Source organism: Acomys russatus, chromosome X (genome assembly GCF_903995435.1).
Source record: "Acomys russatus chromosome X, mAcoRus1.1, whole genome shotgun sequence".
NCBI lineage: Eukaryota > Metazoa > Chordata > Mammalia > Rodentia > Muridae > Acomys > Acomys russatus.
Window position 1 is genome coordinate 81,372,781 of NC_067169.1, and position 25,196 is coordinate 81,397,976.

The window sequence follows — 25,196 nt, forward strand, 5'->3', positions numbered from 1 at the left end:
TTTGACATCATTATGACTGTAGAATATTTTAATAAACAATATTTGGCCTACAAAATAGATTCCTTCTGTGTTCCTGATGATAGAAAATGGTTTCATGTCTCATTGGAAAATTGCATTTATGTCATTTGGCTAACTTTGATTGCTACTTGGTATAGAAAATAGGAAAATTGCTTGCTACATTGAAGACTCTTAGGCTTGGTACCACAGTGTAGAGTCAACATGAGTTTCATACTTGACTTTAGGGAAAGACCTAGAAGCATTCAGTTAACATTATTTTTTACAGTGTATCAAATAAAAAGGTAGGTCAAAATTTCGCTTCCAAATCTCACATTTAATTTATATGATTAAGTTGTTATCTGTCAACAAGTAAATTAGGCGCTCTATATATTTGGTTTGCACATCCTTAAATTCAGCCAGGATCATATCACAAGTGTTTGGGGAAAATATATGTTATACTTGTACATGCTGGACATGTACAAACTTCATTCTTGTCATTATTCCTTGAGCAATATAAAAATAATTTGTGTTTTGCAATATTCTGAGTATTAGAAGTAATCCAGAACTTATGAAAATTATCCAGGAGGATGTGCATAGGTTATAGTCACATAGTTTATGCCACATTACATAAGGGATTTGAACATCTATAGATTTTTTAATATATAAGGCTCCTAAGTACTGAGAAAGAGCAGCACATTATTTTCCCTTTAAAACAAGATAAAAATTTCCAAATGAAAGATGGAAAACAGCAAACTAGAAAGCCTCCTACATAATAAGTCTATTAGTATGCTTATAGTTTTCACCTGAGACATTCTCCTAAGGTAGGCCATCTCCTAGCTGGTGTTGAAATAACAAGAGACTGTTCCATAAAAGCTTGAGGACTAAAAGACAATTAAGAATAGACTTAAAGCCAAGATTGTGTGTTTAAGAAAGACTTTTAGTAGAAAAATGTGTACCAAAATTCTCTGACTAGAACGTTCTTCCATAACACCTGCTATGCCGCACACTAAAGAACAAGGCTATGGAACTTGGGCTCGAGGGGCTATAAAACATGTTTTCTTCAGTCTTGAGTGAGACAACCTCGAAGGTCTTCTCTAACTGTACGTATCTGAAAACTGCAGGTGAAGGAAGACAAGACAGGTAATAAAGGGAGAACGTCTATTCCTTTAGCCTGGTCTATTTTCAGTTATCTGGGAGTCTTTTCTTCCCCAAGTTTATAAGTTAAATAGGTTTCTAGATTTCAAAATCTTGAAACTCAAATAAACAGAGCTTATTACAAAAAAAAAAAATCCAAATGAGAGCATGAAAGAATAGTATGGAATGAGGTATTTACCAGAATGCTACCGTGCTGTTAATTAAGAGATTTATAACATGTATAACATATCTTATCAATAGTTTATACATATTACCAATATCTGACATAAATGTGCCACTTTAAAGTCTGCCTTAAGAATATGAATTTAAATCCCAAACTACATCCACAATATTTCAGTTGTTAGATTACACCATACTATTAAATCAATAAGTTGTCAAAAATCAGCTTTTCAGAAGATGCCAACCATTTAAAATAGAATTTTGAGGGCTTTCCCCCTGTGGTTTTCATTATCATATAGACAGTTTCAGTTTTAAAGCCAGCTGAACTCTGATATATCTGATTTTCTTAGGGTGTGTTTATTGTCTTTGGATAATGATATGCTACATAGTAGATAAGTAAAATTGCTTTTTTATATAAAATGAGAGATTGTTTTAATGTTAGAAAGTCCATACAAATCTATTACAGTCACCTTTTTATTTCTCTTTTTAATTGTTTGGTTTGTTTGCATTTCTCTCTTTTTAAAAGGAGATGATGACGATCAGCCTTATATGTACGAGTCCAAGGTAAAAAGATTTACTCAGTGGATTAAAACGAAGACTGATTTGGAAGAAAAGAATGCTGTTATTGGTGGATATTATCCATATCCGCCGGTCCCAGAAACATTCGTCAAGTATAGTCACCGTGTTAAAGGTATAACTAATTGCCAGTTCCACTGTTTAATTCTACAAGCTTAGTATATGTTATTTCTGTTAGTCATGTATTCTCTTCTCTTAAAGGAGTGAGCCTATGTGTAGTAAACCTTAATGACAATAATTTTTGTCCAAATGTAGATAGAAAATATATGTTATGTCTCCTAAAGGTTAATGTTTTTATTTTATTAGACTGGGAAAAAGAGAGAATAGAGAAGATGGAAGACTCACCTGTAGATAATATCTTGATTTAATGTCATTAACATCAGTTGACATTGGAAATCTCAACTTGTATGACATTACATGGAGAGATCAATGGTATCTAAATGAGGTGCTATACAATCTGATATCCAGATGTTGGTGGCTGTGTGATGCTTCTTTTGTATATAACATGATTGACTGTTGATTTGAAATAAAAAGGGATACTAGAGTAAACAGGGTGCTGAATTTAGAATTGAATTAGTAGTGAAACAATAACATTAACTTCCTTTTAAGTAAAATTAGAAATATAAAATAAGTCTGTTCTTTTTTAAAGCTTGAGCTGTTTTCATGTTTGGGAGAAAGTAAACGTTGAAATGCTGAGCTACCATAATCTAAATGTTGCTATCCTCTTGGGTGTCCTATGTTATCAATAAGGTGTATATGATTGAAATAATGAAAATATGATTTTCCGGCCAATGACTACTAACCAATAATATATTATTTAAAATATGATCTATAAATTATAATCAATATGTACAATTTCTGTTACAAAGACTTCAGACTAGAAGCATATATCACAGTTTGACTGATATATGCATTTTATCTATAATTTTTAATGAAAAATACTAAAGAGGATACCAAATATAAACACAAAGTCTTACAATTAAGTTAATACAGCACAGTCACATTGTAAAACTACACTGGAAATCTAATTTTTACTTTCAATCACGTCTACTCTTTTAAACTTATAATTTCTTGGGATTTGTTCTTCTGCAGCTGAGTCGGCCCTGTCAAGTATAAGTGAAGTGAGGAAGATAATTAGAGACCTGCAGTATAGGGAACAAAAGCGCATTGCGATTCAGGGGATAATTACTGCTATAAAGTACATCCCCTATAACCATGCAGATGAAGGTGCCCCAGCATCAGAAACATGTCAGGTATGGTGCCAGAGGCCTCCCAGTACATCTCTGACAGCACTATGCTCATAATGACTATATGTACCTTAAATATTGACTCTTAGCTGTAATCTGAGAGGTTGTTTGTTTGTTTGTTTGATTTTTAGGTTTTGTTCCCATTTCCTTTCTTTTTTCTGTCATTTTGGGGGAAGGTGCAATCCTCTGCATTTTTTTAAAGGCGTCAGACCCTGTATTCGTTTTCTAAATAACTCAAGCCTATTGTGTGTGTCTTTAAAGCCCAGATGGAATATATGGCTAATTGCTGTGCTAAGTTCTTTTAGGATTTTAAACTTCTTTTAGGATAATTTTTTGGGGAATACTTCACATCTCTATCTGTAATGGTAGCTTTACCCATGTTCTATAACGCAAAGCCATAACTCTCATAAGAGAAATGGTCTACTAGGAGAGGCCGATACTGGAATGTCCAAACCATCAAGAGTTCATTTTTCCTGTTCACATTTTTTCAAAGTTACGTCTGGAAATATTACAATATATGTGTAAATAATCATTTAATCTATCTGGTCAATTTTAATAGCATAGGATGGCTTGTGTCTTACTTAAAGTGAATACTAGACAGATTAAATTTAATCATCTTTATAAAAGCAGAACAATTACAACATTCTGCCCAACTCTTCAAGGTAGAAAACTTAAAAAAGCATAGTTTTTCAGAAGAGAAATAATTTTGTGAACTTGTTTTAAAATATTTTATCTAATTATTGGTTTTAGACTGGTAGCCAATCCTTATCATCTCAAGCAGCTAGATGCGAAGGCCATTCTCATGAAAGAGGTAGTAAAAGACCTCAAGGTGACAGGCCAATGGTTTTGAGCCCCTTCGCAAAAAGAAAATGTCTTCAAGGCTCAAGTCCTCATTCGTAAGTCATTTCATTTATACATATACTTCAGTTGTACATGGAGTTCTCCAATGTGTCTGACTGTCTATTTTTCCACCATTACAAAATAAGAATTACTTTATGTTATATGTATGATTTTTTTTCCTGAATGTATGTTTGTGTGCCACGTGCATACCTGGTGCTCATGGATGCCGTGTCCCCTGGAGCTGAAGTTATAGATTTGATTGCTAGAATCAAACCCAGGTCCTCTGATAGAACAAGTGCTCTAAACCACTGAGCTACCTCTCCAGTCCCCCCCCCAATTTTTTTTATTTGTAAATATACCACTCATACTGGATTGGGAAACCACTCTAGTTCAGTAGAAATTTATTTTTTCTTTAGATACGATCTCATTATATAGGCCAAGCTCGCCTATGACTTGTAATGCCAAATTTGGAATTTTGGTTTCTTTAAAACCACAGATGTAAGAATGTGCTTTCATTTTAATCCCAGGTGAAGGGATGTGAGGCTGGTATGGACTGTCTGCAACAGCTGACCATGCTTTGCCTCATTCTCTAGTAGCAGTGTGGTTTTGCCAGATGCAGATAATTTCTGCAATTGTGTGACATTTGGAATTCTGGGAAGTTTTCAGAGGGTGAGGTAGGCAGCTGTTGATCCTTTAAGGAGCTTACTTACAGTTTGCTAGTAGCCATGGTCAGAGAAGAAACAAAAGGAAAGAAACTAGATTCAGAGATTTTCCTGATTCCTCTCCCCTCTATCCTAATCCCTCCATCTAATGTCAAGGGGTGAAAATGGGGATAAAGAGTGGGGAAAGGAAGAACCCACAAAGTAGCAAAGACCAGCTATAGTGACCTCTTACTTTGTTTAGCCTTCTATGTGCTGGAGTTACAGACATGAATTACTATGCCAAGCTGCGAACTCGGGTCAACTAAGCACACCTATAATTAGTCTATTTCCAAATTAGGTCTTGTTCTGATCTACTCAGAGTTAGAATTTCCTCAGATGAATAGGGAAGATTAATAGTTCATAACTAATGCTTACCTGCTGCCAATCTCCCTCTAAATCCATATCCTTAACACATAAAAAAACATTCACTCTATCCCAATAATCCTTAAAAGTCTTCACCTATACCTTCCTCAACTCTTAATGTAAAGAAAACCCAAGTCATCCTGGTGAAAATGATTCAACTATTACCTGGTAGAAACAGACAAGTTATATGTCCAGATTACAGTGGTGGGACAGGGCTATCGTAAACATTCCCATTCTAAAAAAAATAAGAGAGAGAGAAATTACATTGGGAGGCAGAGGCAGGTGGATCGCTGTGAGTTCGAGGCCAGCCTGGTCTACAAAGTGAGTCCAGGACAGCCAACACTACACAGAGAAACCCTGTCTTGAAAAAGAAAACAAACAAACAAAAAAAGAGAAATTAGAATGAAAGGGAGGAGTTATGAGATAAAAGCCATTCCACAACTTAATATGGAAAATTCCATTTGATTTTCAAGGTATTCAGAATTATATTGTCTGGCTCAGTGCTGTGTCTTCTGGGCCTACAAAGGTAGCTTCAGTCACTCAGCCTTGTATGGTTGCCCCACTCTCTCCGACCAAAGAAGTGGCCCCTCATCAGGATCATTCTTGCCTTTTCTTCTTGTGGTGATTTGAAGGAAAATGGCTTCCATAGGCTCATTAGGAGCTGTGGCCTTGTTGGAGTAGGTGTGACCTTTTGGGAGGAATTGTGTCAAGGGGTGTGTGGGGGTGAGCTTTGAGGTTTCAAATGCTCAAACCTGGCCCATTGCCGTTCTCTCTTGCTGCTTGCTGATTTGGCTGTGCAACTCTCAACTCCTTTCCAGCTCCATATCTGCCTGTGTAGCACTATACTTCCCACCATGACATTAATGGACTAAACCTCTGAACCTGTAAGCCAGCCCCAATTAAATATTTTCCTTTGTAAGAATTGCCATGGTTATGGTGCCTCTTCACAGCAATAGAAAGCATAAGACACTTCCTTTTTTATGAATCCACTTTTTTTTTTTTTTTGGTTTTTCAAGACAGGGTTTCTCTGTATAGCCTTTACTGTCCTGGACTCGCTTTGTAGACCAGGCTGGCCTCCAACTCACAGCGATCCGCCTGCCTCTGCCTCCCGAGTGCTGGGATTAAAGGTGTGTGCCACCACACGCAGCCATGAATCCACTTGTTTAATTTCTTATTTTTAATGCTACTTAAAATATAAAGTAAGAAAAATTAAAACAATAACAACAACAACAACAAAAAACCCAAAGTAATGGATTTTAATATGTTTTTGTTGCTGTTCTTGTTGTTTTGTTTGTTTGTTTGTTTTTCGAGACAGGGCTTCTCTGTGTAGCCTTGGCTGGCCTGGACTTGCTTTGTAGACCAGGCTGGCCTCAAACTCACAGTGATCTACCTGCCTCTGCCTCCTGAGTACTGCCATTAAAGGCGTGTGCTACCATAGCTTAGTGGTATTTTTTATATATACATTGTTTTATCTAAAAGTAGTTCTTAAGGTTGATACATATTTTGATCATATTTGTACCCCTCCCCCAACTCTTCACAGATCCATTCCTATTTCCCTACCCACCCAATTTTATGTTCTATTTTTAAAAAAATCCTTCAAAACAAATTTGTACTGCCTAAATATTCTTAGATGTGTGGTCTTCCATAGGAGACTGATCAAAATACTTTCTCTCCTTCTCCTAGCATCTAGCAATTGCCAATAGCTCCACAGTTAGGAGTGGGATTGTGTGCCTAACTGCCCTCTCAATAATGGGGTTGGGTCTGATTTTGAAATTGCACGTATTTTGTACATGCTGTTGTAACCAGTATGAGTTCATATGTTCAGGTGCCTTGCTATGCCCAGAAGATATTACTTCCTTGTAGCAATCTATTGCCTCTAAGCCTTCTTTCCGTCCCTCTTCTGCAAGATCTCTGAGCCTTAGGAGAGTGTGTGTTATACATGATCCATTTAGGGCTGAGCATTCTGTAGTTTCTTTTTTTATTTTATTTTATTAATTTATTCATATTACACCTCAATGGTTATCCCCTCCCTTGTGTCCTCCCATTCCTCCCTTCGTCCCATTTTCCCCTTACTCCTCTCCCCTATGACTGTGACTGAGGGGGACCTCCTCCCCCTGTATATGCTCATAGGGTATCAAGTCTCTTCTTGGTAGCCTGCTATCCTTCCTCTGAGTGCCACCAGGCCTCCCCATCCAGAGGATGTGGTCAAATATGGGGCACCAGAGTTTGTGTGAAAGTCAGACCCCACTCTCCACTCAACTGTGGAGAATGTCCTGTCCATTAGGTAGATCTGGGTAGGGGTTTGAAGTTTACTGCATGTATTGTCCTTGGCTGGTGCCAAAGTTTGAGCGGGACCCCTGGGCCCAAATCTGCCTATCATAATTTTCTTCTTGTAGGTTTCTAGGATCTTATCCTGTACAACGTGACCAGTTTTGCAACTCTGTGTTAGTCACTATCTACTGCAAATAGAAGCTTCTTAGATGAGGGTTAAGAAATGCATTGATCTATGGGTATATCAACATGTCATTGGGAGTCAGTTTAATACCATGTGCATTTAGCAGTATAATAGTAGTTGCTTCTCCTTGGGCCTATGCCTGTGTAGCCATAGTTTCTCAACTTGATAATGGATATCATTTTGCAGAGCAGGACTTTAATTGGAAAGTGGTTAGAAGCTGGGCATGGTGGTATGCATGCTTCATCCTAGCAGTAAAGAGGCAAAGACACCAGATTGATTTCCAATGTGGATGTACTAGTTTGCACTCCCACCAGCAATGAAGGAGTGTTCCCCCTTTCTCCACATCCTTGCCAGCATGTGCTGTCACCTAAGTTTTTGATCTTAGCCATTCTGATAGGTGTAAGATGGAATCTCAGAGTAATTTTGATTTGCATTTCTCTGATGACTAAAGATATTGAACATTTTTTTAAGTGTTTCTCAGCCATTCGATATTCCTCTCTTGAGAATTCTCTGTTTAGTTCTGAGGCTCATTTCTTAATTGGGTTATTTGGTTTGGTGCTGTTTGATTTCTTGAGTTCTTTATATATATTGGATTTCAGCTCTTTGTTGAAAGTAGGGTTGATGAAGATCTTTTCCCAGTCTGTAGGCAGTCATTTTGTTCTGTTGACAGTGGCCCTACAGAAGCTTTTCAGTTTCATGAGGTTCCATTTATCAATTGTGGATCTTAGAACCCGAGTTGTTGGTGTTCTGTTCAAGAAGTTGTCTCCTATGGTGATGAGTTCTAGGCTCTTCCTCACCTTCTCTTCTAACAGATATAGTGTATCTGGTTTTATGTTGAACTAGAAATTATCCTGAGTGATGTAACACAGACCCAGAAAGACATGCATGGTATATACTCACTTATAAGTGGATATTAGCCCAACATAGATGTCCTCTGAGAGACTCCACCCAGCAGGGGACTAGGACAGATGGTGGGACTAGCTACCAGACTCCCTGTGGAGTGCTGAGAGTGGTATGGAAGAATGGGGAGATGAAAGGACCCAGAGGGTTCAGGAGCCCCACAAGGAAACCATCAAGGCTAGCAGGTCTGGACCCAGGGGGGCCTGTACAAACTGTTGCACCAATCAAGGACAATGCATGCAGCAACCCTAGACCCCCTATTCAGATCTAGTTAATGGACAGCTCATTCTCCACGATTGTGGGGAGAGCTGGGACTGCCTCTGACATGAACTCTGGTGCCCTCAATTTGATCATTTCTTCTTGATGGGGAGGCCCGGCTGCACGTGGAGGAAGGAGAAGGAGGCTATCAGGATGAGACCTGATATACTGTGGCCATATGCTTGGGGAGGAGGTCCCCTTCTGTCAGAGGTATAGGGGAAGGGAATAGGGCAGAAGAGGGAGGGAGGGAGGGTGGGTGGGAATGGGAAGATACACAAGCTACAAGTGAGGGGATAACGTTCCGGATGTGATTTGAATAAATTCTAATAAATTAAAATTAAAAATTTAGGAAGAGGCAAAGGCAGATGAATTGCTGTGAGTTGAGAGCTAGCCTAGTCTACATCACAAGTTCCAGGCCACCCAAGGCTACAAAGATTGGCTCTGTCTCAAAACACCAATACAAAAAAGGAAACTGGCTTGTTATTCCCATGACTTTTCTGCCACTATTGTACCAGTGGGTATGTCTTGCCTGGCTTCTCCCTAGGTAGTTTGTTAGGTTTCCAGTACCAGGCATCATTTCGCTCTTGTCAAACAGGTCTTGAGTTCAGTTACAGAGTTGCTGGTTACTGCCAAGGTCATCAAGTCACTGCTACACCTTTAAAGTTATCCTGCCATGGCGGTCATTGTTCCAGTTCATAGGCATCCTAGCTGGCTAGGAATGTTGGCTTCTTCCTTTCTTTTGAAGATTGCAATTGGTACTTACCTTCCACCCCTAGGAAGAAAGACCCATAATCTGTATTGCTGCCTTTAATTTTGGAAATTAAACAGTATTTCTTTATCATAGAACTGTTGCAAAAATAATAATAAAATTGGTTCTTCTTACTTTCAAAATGTTTCTCTTAATCCATTCATTTCAATTCAGTAAACAGCTATTTGGCAACTACGATATGGGGCTACAAAAATAAAAATAGTATTCTCACAGAAATCTTAATCTTAAAAAATATATTCATTGATAAGCCTTACTTTCAGTACAGTATTGTGTTTGTTGTGATAGATATTCATTGGATGGATCTCTCTTAGGTAGATGAACAAATATCTGTTTACCCCAGACAAGGCACCAACAGTAGATCAAACAAATATTCCATTAGGTCTTTCTTGGTGAACCAATGAGTTTTAATTAGGGTTTCTTACAGGAAAGAGCATGAATGAAGAGCTACTTACAGGAACATGGATAAGGGATACTTATAAGTCACTAAATCACTGAAGGAGAAAAAAACAAACCTCTTCTAGCTAACTGATAACTTTCTACACTTCCTTGAGTAGAGTTGTGGCCTCCTACACGCTACACTTTCAACCTCACCTTGTCTAGTACTAAATATTAATAGGCTCAATATTGTGTATCAGTCCTGCAGTAATTACATCTATTGAGAGTTCAAGAGAGCAATGGCCAGTCATACCTGAAAAACAGCATTCCACAAAACTCCACCCATTCGTCTGTGTCTGACATTCCTTTTCAATACATTTTTAATTAAAATTCCCCCCTCCCTTTCCTTACTTCAGCTTCCCCTAGGTAACCTCCCTCCAATCCTTCCCATTCTCCAGTACTCTCAAAGTGAATAGTCTCTTTTTCTTTGATCATTATTGTTACATATATGTATATCTATGTATGCACAGATATAGAAACAAAACCTGCTGAGTCTCTTTTTCTTGTTTGTGGCTTATGCTTTCAGGGCTGAGCACTTTGTATTTGACCACAAATACGGGGGCTCATCCCTGAGAAAGACTAAAGTTCTTCCTTTCTCGGTAGTCATTTGTCGTCTATAGCGGTTGTATCAGGACAGCAGCACATGAAATTTCTCCCCTACCACATTAACATGGCCATTGACAGTGACATTTTTCTGATCTTGTTTATAGAGATATCTTTAGGAAAGACTATTTCACAGTAGACTTTCTGGTAGTCTAGATTTTATCTTTCCATCCCTTTTTCCAAAATGTTCCTTAAACAAAAAAAAATGCAGGAGCTGTGAGGTACATGTATCCACTGGTACTGGACACCCCGTGATCCATCAATTTCTGTATTGTTTCCAGTTGTGTTTTTCTGTGATGGTCTCTATTTGCTACAGTGAGAGACTTCTTTGGTTAGTGGTAGTATCTGTGGGTATAAATATTTAGAATGTAGTAAGGAACTGTGATGGTATAGCAAATTGACAATAATAGATTATTTTTCAAGGCTCATACCTTCACGAGTCTCAAGAAATGATTTCCTTTTTGTTGAGTGGGCCTTAAGTCCAATTAGACAGTTCTTGGTTACCACCAACATCTAAGTACCACTTACTGCATTTCTATTGGTATCTTGCCATGTGGGTCATTGTGTTTCATAGGTATTGCAGTTAGATAGGCCCATTAATTAATTCCTATCTTCAGTATCTTGCATATTATTCTTTTCTGGTACTATGGAAGCTAGCACACAGGAAAAGGGCTTTCAGTTGAGATGTATCTGGGATCATCTGAGTCTTGTGTCCTCAGTGTGTGGTGTCTTCAGCAATAGAGTCCCACTTTCAACTCTAAGAGGCAGCCAAGCTCTACATCAATAGTCTGTATTGTTTCACTTCAGCTGTCTGACCAACCATACAAAGGGAGGTTTCTTGTGCGGGAGGGTTTTGCTACTCTTTGGTTCTTGCTGGGAGTATTGTTGGCTCAACTTCCTTTAAATTACACACATGTGCATAACCCCTCTTCCTCTCCCTCTCTCTTTCCTTCTCATACATATTGAGGTGTTGAAATCGCCTCAAATTAGTGGATTTCAGTTAATTGGTGCCTTTAATACACACACACACACACACACACACACACACACACACACACACACACACACACATATATATATATATTCCTGATAAAAATGAAGTTTCTGTCTTTGTCTCTTCTAATTAGTTTAGTTTGAAGTATATTTTCCATTCAATGTTAGGATGACAATATGTACTTGCTTCTTGATCCCATTTGCTTGGAATACTTTTTTCCATTCTTTCACTTTAAGATGCTGCCTAACAAAAAGATTTATCTCCATACCACAGTTAATCTCCTTTCTTTTCTTCCTTGCAACGTTCATGTTGTTTTCTAGTTAGACTAATTATTCAAACCTGTGGAGAGGATTTGTTTCCCCCTTCAGCCAGCTTATCTTGCCATCTCATTTCCGTAGAATATACGTTTGTCTGCTTTCCCTTCTCTTCCTCCATCTACTTTTCTACACGCTGCTCTGTCAGCTCTACTTCTATTGTTTCATATGCACACGTAGATGATATCTGTGGTCAATAAATCAAGAAACGGGGGGCATAAATATATTATTGTTCAGTGTGGGAGGAAACCACCAGAAACCCTCCAATAAAAAATGACTTAAAGTGGTTTTCTCTGAGGAATGGAATTAGAGATGGAGAGGGGTAGAAGAGGCGACTGTTGATTTAATTATGAGACTGTCTGCACTGTTTGATTTTTTAAAAAAGTAATATTCATGCATTTCTCTGATTAAAACATTCTAAAATTCTTCTAAAAGAGAAATAAATAGAAATTTGTATGTGAAAAAAAAAAAACAAGATGCTGCCTATATTTAAAACTAAGATGAGTTTCTTATAGAGAGCAAATAGATGGATTTTCCTTCTTAATAATTATCTAGCCTGTATCTTTTGATTAGAGAGTTGATATCATTTATATCTAGAGATATTGTTGAAAAGGTATACATAGATTATATAGTCATTTTGATGTTTTTTTTTTTGCTTGTTATTTGTTGTACTTGTATTTCACTACATTTTTAATTTTTTAAAAATTGTATTTATTTTATGCATATGAATGCTCTATCTGCATGTACACCTGCAGGTCAGAAAAGAGCATCAGATCTCATTATAGATAGGTGTGAGCCGCCTTGTGGTTGCCAGGAATTGAGCTCAGGTCCTCTGGAAGAGCAGACAGGGCTCTTAACCACTGAGCCATTATATTACATTATAGCTTAGTTTGTTTCCTTTCTAGAGTATCATGGCTGTGTTTATTTCTCTCTTGAGCTCAGAGTATTGTCTCCAGTATTTTGTCTAGCAATCTTTTGCTGGAGATTATATATATATACACACACTTATGTATGTATGTATATATGTATGTATGTACATGTACACACACACACACATACACACACACACAGAGAGGCTGTTTGAATCACGGAAAGGTTTTCTTTCTCCTTAAACTATGGCAAATAGTTTTACTGAGCCCAGTGTTCTAGGCTGGCAGTTGTGGTCTTTTAGACCTGTGAATGCATTGTTCCTGCTTTTTCTGCTTGCAGAGTTTCCACTGAGAAATCAGCAGTTATTCTAATGGGTTTTTCTTTATATGTGTCTTGTCTTTTTTCTCTTGTAGCTTTCAATGGTTTTTCTTTGTCCTGTGTATTTAGTGGTTTTCCTGTGATGTGCCAAGGGTGTTTCCCTTTAACTCTTATATAGTTGGGGTTCTGTGCCCTTCTTGTGTCTATATGTCTTCCCTTACTTTTGGGAAATTTTCTTCTACTGCCTTGTTAAAAATCTGTTCTATGCTATTGATCTGGCATTCTTCTCCATTATCTAGGATGATAATTCAAAAGTTTGGCCTTGTGGTGGTATCTCACATTTGCTGTATATTTCTTTCCTGTGATTTTTAATTTTTTATCACTTTTTTTTGCTTATTTTGTCTAGATGCTCTACTTTATCTTCAAGTCCTGATATTCCGTCTTCTGCTTAATTAATTCTACTTGCAAGGCTTTCCCCTGAGCTTTGTAATTGGGATATTGAGTTTTTCAATTTCATCTTCATTTCAGCCTCTGTTCTCTTTCAGTGTTTTGATTTCTTTATTAAATCCAACTTACAAATCCTCAATTATCTTTGTTCATTTTATTCATCCATGTATTTGCATTTTCTTGGACCTTTCTCAAGCATTAGTTGTTATCCTCTTAGAGCTCATTGAAGTGTTTGTTCAATCTTCTTTAAATTCCTTGACTGCTATGATAAAATTTATGATACTTACTTTATATTCAATGTTCTGGGAATCTTCTAGGTAGTTCTCATCAGAGAGCACGTCTATAGGACTAGTGGGTTTGATGGGAAACATCTGTCTTGGTCATTTATTTTGTTTTTGCTTGTGCAATCTGACCTGAGCATGTGGAATTCTGTCTTTGGTTGTGTGTCTGATGTGTTAATTTAGCATTTCTTAGATTGGATGTAGAGATGGCTGCAGGTGGGGTAATGAGAGGGGAAGGGACTGGGGATTAGAAATGGGTAAGCTGCTTTCCCTGCAAAGGTGTATCAAGAACAAAGAGGGTTAAAGGACCATAGTCTGGAACTAGGCTTTAGTGTCTTTTGATAGTGGTGGGGAGGGATGGTGACTTCCCGGGCAAAAGTGGTTTACAAATAAAGACGTTTCAGGGCTACTGGAAATAGACTCGTAAGTTTACAGATGGCAACAGATTGGGGGAAAGGGCAACGAGGAAAGGTTGCTGGCAAACAAAGAGGGTTCTAGAGCCTTGGGACTGGAAGTAGGCTTGTGGGTTTGACCACAGCTGCTACTGAGAGGGCCTTGAGATGAACAAACAATTTCCACTCCAGGTATCCTTTCTTATAGAAGAGAAGCATATATCGCTTATTCTGGGGGCTAACTGCACTCCTGAGACAAACTTAGTGTCCCATACCTTCACTTCTCTATCATTCATTGTATAACCTTTGTCTTTGAGAAAGCTGCATAGTTCGAAGTCAGATTAGTCCCTGATTATAGTACTTTACTTTCTTATTCAGGTCATTATCGAAGTCCCCTCTGTATTCTACATGTTTTCCCTTCCTCTGTATTAAAGGTCAGACCTGAGAGTTATCTCGTATTACTTTTACCCTACCTGTCCCTACTCACTGTCCACTTCTTCCAATGGAATCCAAGTTTGGGTATCCCAAGAGAGGTTATTTAGAGCAGATATAATTTGTACTCTTTTCCTTATGTTTGAATAAGAAATGGCAAGCCAATTCCTCTATCCTATTCTCTCCCTTTTCCTCCCTCTCTCTTTTCTTTTTCATGCTAATTCAGTAGCCAGTGCAGAGGATGGCATCCACATGTTCTGTCTTCTTCTTGTATTTCCTGCACTGCATAGGCAAAATCACTCTAGGCAGAAAACTCAAACCCAATTACTTGTCTTATTGCACAGAGCAAGGACCATGCAACTGACCACAGCTTTGCTTACGATCCTGTCCCATATATATTACTTTTGTATATTATAATATATTCTTCAACTGGGCAGTGGTGGTGCACACCTTTAATCCCAGCACTGAGGTGGCGGAGGCAGGTGGAGCTCTGTCAGTTCAAGGCCAGCCTAGTATACAGAGCAGGTTTCAGGACAGCCAGAGCTACACACTGAAAATCTCTGCCTCAAAAAACTTTAATAATAATAATAACAATTTCTTCATCAACCATCTGGGAGACATCTCCATACTCACATGATACATGCCATTCATCAAGGAGCCTTGCTATTCCATACCACATAGAGAGAAAGACAGTCCCACTAGAATTATCCAGGGGCACCCCAACATCAAACACAGCAGCCTTAGTTGCATGTCTTTTCACCTATAGCAGAGACAGTGCAAGGGCTACTAAAGCAAGAAGGCAGTCCATTCCATACCACACAGGGAAGGACACCATGCCAAGATTTCCCACACAGAACCTCCACCCTCAGACAGCTTCATTTCAGTCGCATGTCTCCGCCCACAATAGAGACAATGCTACTTCCCCTCCAGGATTCTTTCTTCAATCTCTTGTGTCCTTCATTAGAGTGCCAAGTGTTGTGGGAACTTTTTCTGATGAGATGGGCAAACATCTATTCCAAAGTAATGATTCTTCTTCAGGCCTAGATTCTTATGCCAGTGAGTTTAATTAGGACTATTTATGGCATCATGGGCAAGGGGTCATTTACTGGAATATGGGAAACTTGGTAGCAGCTACAGCACTGAACAACCCACCACCCCCGTTTCCTAGCAACTCTTCAATGCTTATAGAGTTTGGGAGAAGAGTAGGACCTCCTCATCCCCCTCCCTTCATAGAGGAACATCAATGAGCCCAATCTTGTGCTATCTTCAGTGATCCCAGCTGCTGATAGTTCAAGAGGGAAATGTCCATGAGAAGCAGCATCCAGCAACAGTGTTTATTCTGGCACTATGTCGCTTTGTAATAGGAAACTTAGCCCTAACTAAAAATCAGGGGAGGGTTCTATAGGAAGTGATAACTGAGTTACGCTTTGAAGGACAAACAAAAATTAATGGAGCCGGAAAAAAAAGAGGCATAGAATTGTTCCTTGCCAAAAGAAGTAAGTGCAGATATGAAGTAGCAGAGACCTAACAAACTATAAGGTGGAGTTGTAGAGCAGGAAAGGCAGTTGTTTTACAGAACTGTTGAAGAAAATAGAACAAAGTCATTGCACTCATTTTGAAATTCCTATAATGAAACAATAAAAGTGTTCGCATCTTTAGTTGACATATAATGAAGTTAAATGTTTTCTTTTACAAGAAAGTTTAACTCCACTGCAGTGTTTTGAACTATATTACATATAGTAATTATGGGTATATTTAAGGGATTACTTTAAGAAATGTATTGAATTAAATTACTGAATTAAAATAAATTCTGAATAAATAATTCATTCTCCCACCTAAGCCTCTTTTTAATAATTTGTGGTTATCTTATTTTTTCTATCACTTGCAGAGTTCCTGAGCCTCATCCACAAAATTCTGCACATTCAAAAGGAAACAGATCAAGTACGTCCCATTGTGTGTCGCTGTTTTAGCTATTGTTTTGTATTTAAGTTTATGGAACTCGGTTGCATAAACATTAGTATTCGATTTTATTCCCCAGTTTTGTGTTATAGATCTTACTAGCCAAAGATAAAAAGGTTTATATTAGTTTAAGACATCATGAAATATTTTCTGAAAAGTGTGTGCTCCTATAATAATGACTACCAGACTCTGGGACTAAGAATACAAGCATGAGACAGAAGGTTTATAAGGTATCAGGGTACAATGAACATGGCTTACTTCTAGGGTTCTATCACACATTACGGGGCATATAGTTGATATTTAATTGCATATTTCACATTACCTAGAAGAGATTACAGATGGATCCAAACAAATGCTAAGTTTATGAGATGCTAGTTCTTCTGGTTACCCTGATCTCATTGTTATACATTGTATATTTATACTTAAGCATTCCACTGTACCGCATAAATGTGTGTAATTGTATGCTTAATTAATTGTTCTTGTAATTAATCTATCTGGATAGCTACCAAGTATTAAAATGGTAAAATATGCTTTAAAGGGAGATTCACTGTCAACATAGAGATGCTGTTGGCTAGAAGGACTAGATTAGCCCCAGATACAAAGCAGAAAACGCAGACATGCAGAGATGTAGGTTAAGGTTGATGCCTTCAGGAAGGACAGATGTGCGTACAAGGGAAGTGGTTACAATCTCACCAGAGAGCCTTATGACCATGGCCATGTGACAAGCATGTGCTCGTGATATTCTCAGCTGCTGACAATGAACTTCTCTTTCAACTAAAAGGAATGTTTATTTCTATACATTTAGTATCTTTTAAACTTATGAGTGATGTTCCAAGAAACAGGAACTCCTGAAAGGAAAAATATGTCTTCAAGGAGGCAATTTTGCCACATAAATCTATATTTGTATTGCTAGAAAATGCAAATGTCACATTACTTAATTACTACCCAATAATATTTGCTCAATATCTCTCATAAACTACAGTTCTAGAAAAGCCCACAAAATATTTCCTTGTTTACAAGAGAAATTACCTCCCATTTAGTACATTTAGTAGTGAGCACCCTTCAATCCATCAGAGGTATTCTTGTATACACTCTTTTTAATAACATTTATTTATTTATTATAATTTATTCACATTACATCCTGATTGTAATCCCCTCCCTCTTCTTGTTCCCACTCTCCCTCCCTCTTCTACGCTATCCCCCCTTAGACCTCTGACAGGGGGGCCCTCTCCCCACCATCTGATCACAGCCTATCAGGTTTCATCTGGATAGCATGCCTACCCTTCCTCTGGGTGCCCACAGGTTCTCCCCACCAAGGGGACATGAACAAATTGGGGGGCACCAGAGTTCCTGTCAGAGGCAGTCCCTGCTCTCCTCCCCCATGCTAACATGGAGAATGAGCTGTCCATTGGCTACATCTGAACAGGGAGTCTAGGTTCTCTGCATGCCTTGTCCTTGGTATAAGCTCTAAAAATGTAACTAGTGTCACTACAAGATGAAAGCAGTTTCTTCTGTCTTAGGTGACTTCCATCGGGATTTTTGTCTTTATAGTTTTCTCTTAAATTTTTTTCTACTATTGAATAGCACTATTAGGTAAAGATCATTTGTATCAACAGATAGGCTAATGATCATCTCTAAGTGTAAAAATAATTTTAAAACTATTTGTTTGTTCCTTTAGTAGCAGCAAACATGAGTTTTTTAGTTAACAGAATAATGGCTAAGTAGGATTGGTTTTTAATTGGCAGCCAGAATAGGAACATCTAAATAAGTCTTCTTTGGGTGTTTTTACTTGTTGGTTTATAATTGACTGTGGAGGGTACTCTCAAGGGAGAGGGGATTGAATGCAGTGTTCTAAGCAAGTCTAATCTCCTATTAGGTTGACTCGTTTGAGCATAGGGTTGGTTTCTGAGGGGATTTCAAAATATAATTTAGTACTGGTAACATGTCATTAGAATTACTTGGCTTAAGTGATGTCTTAAACCAAGGGATCATCTCTCTGGATTAAACACTTTAGCTCTTTACCTCCTCCATCTTGTCTTTTGGTGTGGATTTTATTTCAATCCCCCACCTGGACAAAGTCGAGGCTATCATTTTATTTCATATTATTTTTTTAAATGTGATGTATCAGTAGCCAGTTCCAAAGATTTTGGTATAGTTTTATTGATTATTACATGATACAAAATGTTGGTATTTTGTGGATATGTATTCTGTGTCTACGTGTGTGTGTGTGTGTGTGTGTGTGTGTGTGTGTGTGTGTGTGTGATGAACTCTTAAGTGTGTGTACAGGTGCATATGTGCTATAGCATGTGGAACTCAGAACAGAACTTCGAAGGCCAGCCCTCACCTCCAACCTTGATATAGGATCTCTTTGTTGTTTGCTATAATGTACACCAAGATATCTGGGTCCTGAATGTCCCAAGAGTCTTTGATTTCTGCCTCCCATGTCAGTATGGGAACACAGGGATTACAGACATGTACTTTACTTGGTTCATAGAATTTGAACTTAGGCCTTCATACTTGTATGGGAAGTTGTATTAGTTAGAGTTTCTTTTGCTGTGATAAAACATCATGACCAGAAACAAATTGGGTAGGAAAAGGTTTATTTCAGCTTTTAATTTGTAGTCCATAATCCAGAATAATTGAAGCAAGAACTGGCACAAAAGCCATAGAAAAAAAAACTTCTGCTTACTGGTTCAGTCTGCCTGTCTTCTTAAAGCATCCAGGACCATGCCCTACATACTTTGTTACTGGCCAATGTTATGGAGGCATATTCTCAAATAAAATGCCTTCTTCTTCCCAGAAGACCAAGAAAAAACAAAAAACAAAACAAAACAAAACAAAATTTAGCCAGCGTACACACTGAAGCTAAATTTTGGGGGTGTTTTAACCACCTCTGTACTTAAAATAATCTTTTTAAAAAGTCTTCCAGAGGCTGCGAGCATAGCTCAGTAATTGTTCTAGTTTGTTCTCTGTTGCTCTGATAAACACAATAACCGAAAGAAATGTAGGGAGGGATGGAAGGATGGGTTTATTTCAGCTTACCAGTTACAATGCATCATGGAAGGAAGCCAGAGAAGTAGCTCGAGATAGGCACATGAAGGCAGGCATTGAAGCAAAGACAAGCATGGAATGCTGCTTACTAGCTCCTTTAGTACCTTTCCTATGCAGCCCAAGCCCATCTACCTAAGCATGATATACAAACCTTCCTTTTTTCTTTTTTTAAATTAATTTATTCATATTACATCTCAATTGTTATCCCATCCCTTGTATCCCCCCATTCCTCCCTCCCTCCCATTTTCCCCTTACTCCCCTCCCCTATGACTGTTCCTGAGGGGGACTTCCTCCCCCTGTATATGCTCATAGGGTATCAAGTCTCTTCTTGGTAACTTGCTATCCTTCCTCTGAGTGCCCCCAGGTCTCCCCATCCAGAGGATGTGGTCAAATATGGGACACCAGAGTTCGTGTTTCTAAATCAAATAGTGCACAAGAAGATGTCCCACAGACAGGCCTGCAGGCCAGTCTTTGTTTGTTTGAGGGTCTTCCACAACAAAAGTAGATTTAAAACATTAGAACATTTTTGCAACTATGACAAACCTAAGTCTAAAAATACATAATTCTGGTTCATGATTATAGTTATACTGCATTTGTCTCTGATCACCCAGTTTTCCTTATTCCTTTAAGAAAAGTCAAAATAAGCCTGAGAGACTTGTGTCCATGAATTCATTAAAGAAACAGTATAGTTTTGGCAAATTACCAGGTGTATAGACAAAGATCAGTTTTAGCACAAGTTCAAAAAGAAGACATTTTATAGAATGTCAAAATACAAGGTGTGTTTTGTTGTTGTTGTGTTGTGCTCATGAAAACCACTACTCAGACATGGGTTTAAGCCAATAGAAAGTCTTTATTCACTGGCCAGTGACTGCATTGGGTGTTTGAGATTGCAGTGTAGCCCTGAACCTTTCTCAGGGTGAGCTTTTCAGCACAAAATCCATGCCCTGCCCTTGGGTGGACATATTTCACTTAACAAGAACAGTTAGCCAGAAGTGGAACTACAGAAGCCAAAAGGCAAGATTAGTACATTTAGAGACTTTCTCAGAACTATTGACTGATGGATTAGGCCTTTGTTGTAGTTTTGGCTGATGGTGCTTCCTACCTGCTGAGTTTTATAGCTTGAATGCCATGTCCATCATGGAGTCAGTTGTGCTAAGGTCTGGGAGCCTACTAAGGTCTGCACTCCTGTTATACGTCTGTTGTGCTGCAGCAAATGCAAGAGGCAGAAAGCAGTCTAACGACTAAAGAAATGTCAAGGGACTAACTCAGTGAAGGATATACTACAGGAGGGATCTTGGAATTTAGGCATCAAAACAAAGAGTTTTGAAGATAATAAACAGAACGAATGGCATAGTTTTCTTTTCATTTTAAGAGTTCACTCTGGTGGCTCTGTGGAGAACAGATGTAAAGAAAACAATTCTAGAGGCAAAGAAGCCAGGATATGATGATGAAGGTCAGGAATCTATAGTAGTGTTTTTTTAAATGAAGAATAAAACAAGAAATAAAGTATAATTTTGAAACTCTGAATTTAGATGTTGATGTAAATTGAAAGTAGCAAAGTGATGAGTCAATGGTAAAGCCTTGGGTACCCACTTTTTGTCTCAATTAAAGAGACTGAAAACTCCATCAGAGGTATGCAACTGTGCTCACTTGCAAGGATTGAAATAATGAAGTCCCATAGAGTCAGTGCTTAGAACAGCAGATATTTTTTCCCACCCAGTCTGGAGACTAGTCTGGGCTGAGATAGGATAGGTTTCTTCTGAGGCCTCTCTCATTGGCTTGTGTATGCTCTTCTTGCAGTCTTCATGCTGTTTCCTCTGAGTGCATACATGTGCGTCCAAAGTTCATCTTCATATAAGGACACCAATCTGAATTAGGACCCAAACTGATGGGCTCATAGCCACTTAATCGCCTCTTAAAAGACCTCATCTCTTATGTATAACCATCTTATGTGCAGATAAAATTTAACTATATGAATTTGGAGGTGATAAAGTTCTGTACACAAACCTAGGTATACAAGTACCTTTTGTATGCTGTTAAATTCCTTCAGATATATGGCTAGAACTGTTATAGCTGGATCATAAAATAGTTTTCTTCTTCTTATGAACATCCTCAGTGATAGCCACACTGGCTGTATTATAGTCCCACCAAAGAAGGGTTGCTACCTCCCTTTTGTATACACTTGTTTATTTTCTTAATGATAGCTATTTTGAGTTGGTGAAATAGAATCTCAATGTGTGATTTATTTTTATTCTTTTATAGGTAAAGGTGCTGAATTTATTTTCACATATTTATTGCCCATTTTTAATTCGTTGGAGAATTGTCTATTTATTTCTTTTGCCCATTAATTGGTTTTGGTTCATCGATTTGGAGTATCTTATTTTTTTGAAGTCTTTATGGGTTCTGGATGTGAGTCTTCAACACATGGTTTTTGTATGTTGATTGTATATTCTGCCCACTTGCTAAATAATTTTATTAGCTATAATTACTTTCCTCTTGAATCTGACAGATTTCCTACATAAAGCTTCATATAATCTGCAAGTAAGGATAATATTGTTTTGTATTTTTAAAATTTCTTGAATTTTATGTAGTGAATCCATTCTGAAATAGAATGTTGACATTTGAAATGTTTTAGGGAATTATTAAGCTGGGCATGGTGCCACATGCCTGTAATTCCAGCACTCGAGGAGGCAAAGGCAGGCAGATCTCTGTGAGTTTGAGGCCAGCCTGGTCTACAGAGCAAGTTCCAGGACAGCAAGAAATGTTAAACATAATCAGAGCTGTTAAACAGAGAAGCCCTGTCTCAAAAACCAAAACCAAGAAAAAAAAGAATGTGTGTGTGTGTGTGTGTGTGTGTGTGTGTGTGTGTGTGTGTGTGTCTTTTGCTAGCATTAGTGCTTATAGAGTCCAGAAGAGGGTGTTGAATTACCTGGAACTGGAGATACAGATGTTTGTTAGCTGTTGTATGGGTGCTGGGAATGGCAGCTAGATCCTCTGGGAAAGGAGCCAATGCTCTAAACCACTGAACTATCTCTCCAGCCACCAGATGAGGGTATTCTTATTGTTCCTTTCCAATTGAGGGGCTCCCCATCTCTTCATTTTATTTGTTTTTTCATCTTTAAATTTTGTGTGATATTTACTTAGTCATGAAGGGGTATGTGGTGCATGTGTATGTGTGTGCCACTGTTCATATGTAGACTTCAGAAAACAACTTTTAGAAGTGACTCCTATGTAGGTCTTGGGTCTCCATCTAGGTATCTCCATGTAGGTCTCGGACTAAACTCAGCTCATCAGGCTTGGTAGCAAGCACCTTTACCTACTGAGCCGTCTTACCAGCCCTCTCTTTCTCTTTTGTTCCTTCCATCTCTCTCTCCCATCTCTTTCTCTAAGTTGGATAGTAACTTTATCTTCTACAAGATTACAGGAAAAATTTTCTCCCGTGAGATCAGGTACCTTTAGGGTGGTATGGCCATAAATAAGGGAGAAGTCTTTCTTATTTCTCCACTAAGTAAGTTTTTTAAATTGCCTTTTTCTTTTAAAAGATTGCCATTGTCATCTCAAGTAAATTCTCATCTATTCCTGGTTTGTTAAGTGCTTTTATCACGAGTGGGTGTTGGATTTTGTAAAATGCCTTTTGACACTATTTCAGATAATTATATGGTATTGTCAGCATTGAATTAATGGGATATATTTCTTTTCTTATGTTGAACAACTCAAGCATTTCTCGGATAAATCCTACTGGATTGTGGCATAGAATTTTGTTAATATTCTGTTGACACTGGTTTGCTGATAATTTTTCATAATTCTGAATCTATATTAAGAGATATTACTATAGGATATTTGTATATGATTTCCTGGCTTTGAAAAATGGAAAGGAAGCTTCCCTTCATTTTCTGTTTTATAATCATTTAGAGGATTTGTGCTTTCCCCCACCTCACCCCAATACTAAGCCTAAGGTCTCTCACATACCAGCCAAAGACTGCTGAGAACTACCTCAGCCCAATTCTGCTTTGACTGTCTTAAAGAATCCACCAGTGAAGCTATCTATTTCTGTACTTTTCTTGCTGGTGTTTTTGATTATTAGTTCAATCTCTGTACTTGTTGCAGATCTGCTGTTAATTTCTGCATCTTCTGGATAAACATAATACATTTATTGTTCCTAGGCAATGTCCAATCTATTATCTGGATGATTGGCACTTACAGTATTCCACTACAGTATTATTTCTCTGAAGAGTAGCACTTCCATCTTTGATTTTAGTCCTTTGTGTCTTCTTTTTTTTTTTTTTTTTTTTTTTTTTTTTTTTTTTTTTTGCCTGGCCAGTTTATATAAAGATAATTTTCAAGCTGAAGAGATAGTTTAATTGGTAAAGTGCTTATTACACAAACATGTGGACAAAGGTTCAATAGCTAGCACATACATTGAAAAGAGACAAGTCTTGATATACACTAGTAATACAGCTAATAAGATTTTCATTCTTCAGTTTCAAAAATCGTCACCCTGTCAGACTATTCATTCAAGAGGTTATGAATTTTGAGAGGGAGTGGGAGGGGTGGGATGAAGGAGGAGTTGGAAGAGGGGAGGGGAAGGTAGAAATGATGTAAACACAGCACTCATGAAATTTTCGAAAACAATAAATGTTGAAATAATTATAATACTAAGGTAGAGGGCCAATGAGATGGCTCAGCAGGTGAAGGTGCTTGTGTCTAAACATAAAGACTTGACTTTGAGCTCCTCAGCACACATGGTAGAAGGAAAGAATCAATTCTCCTAAAATGTCTTTGGACCTCCAATAAAAATAGGAAAAACAAGGTAGTGATTGAGTAGAACACCCAGCATTGACCTCTGGCTTCCATACATGTATATGCATATGCATCCACACAAACATGAACACATATGTACATGCCTATACAAGATAATTTTGACATTTTTGGAGAACAAATTTAGTGGGCAATTTTGGTAATTTCAAAGAACTGATTTAGTTGTTTTTAAAAATATTTTCTATTGCATATCTGCTCTAAACACTATTCTCTAATTCCTCACAATATAAAGTTTAGCATTGATTTGAAAACCCGTCTTTTAATCTCAGCAGCTCTAACAACCAGCTGTCCACCAGCAGCTCATCGCATCTCCCAGGTTTCCTAGTATATTTTCGTTTTCATTCACCTCAAGATATTTTCTGATTTCCCTTATGATTTTGCCTTTCACGTGTTGCTTAAGGCTTTGCTGTTTCCTTTTCACAGGCCCGTGAATTCTCCTATTTTCCCTCCATAATTGGTTTCTAACTTCATTCTGTTGCAGTCGGAAAAGTCCCTTTGAATGAAGTCTGAGTTTTTAATTTATTGAAACTTGTTCTGTGGCCCAGTGCATGGACTTTCTGGGAAATGTGTCATGTGTTCTTGAGAAGAATGCGTGCCTCATTGTTTGGGGATGCTGTGTTCTATATACGGCTGTTCTATTTGCTTTACAATACTCTTTCTCCTTTTCCTTATTCGCCTCCTAGCTAGATCGACTGTAAGCCAACAACTTGTAAAAGATAAGAGAAGCTATCTCCTGAGACCAGTCACTTCATCCAATTATGTAATAATTATAAACTTTATATAAAATAAAAACCAGATCACCCAAAGCTCAAGAGCAAAGCATTAATAGAAGTAAAGGGGGAAAGTTGTACACCGGTATCTG

At 38.0% G+C, this 25,196-nt stretch overlaps 1 protein-coding gene across 1 annotated transcript in view; it reads left to right on the forward strand.

Moving 5' to 3' along the window:
* Positions 1–25,196, forward strand: part of Radx (RPA1 related single stranded DNA binding protein, X-linked) — a 75,559-nt gene that overhangs the window by 33,498 nt on the left and 16,865 nt on the right. The window contains exons 8-12 of the mRNA XM_051141264.1: positions 1,838–2,002; positions 2,980–3,140; positions 3,885–4,030; positions 16,395–16,451; positions 22,423–22,433. Coding sequence (XP_050997221.1) covers positions 1,838–2,002; positions 2,980–3,140; positions 3,885–4,030; positions 16,395–16,451; positions 22,423–22,433 — 540 coding nt within the window. The remainder of the gene's footprint in view (positions 1–1,837; positions 2,003–2,979; positions 3,141–3,884; positions 4,031–16,394; positions 16,452–22,422; positions 22,434–25,196) is intronic.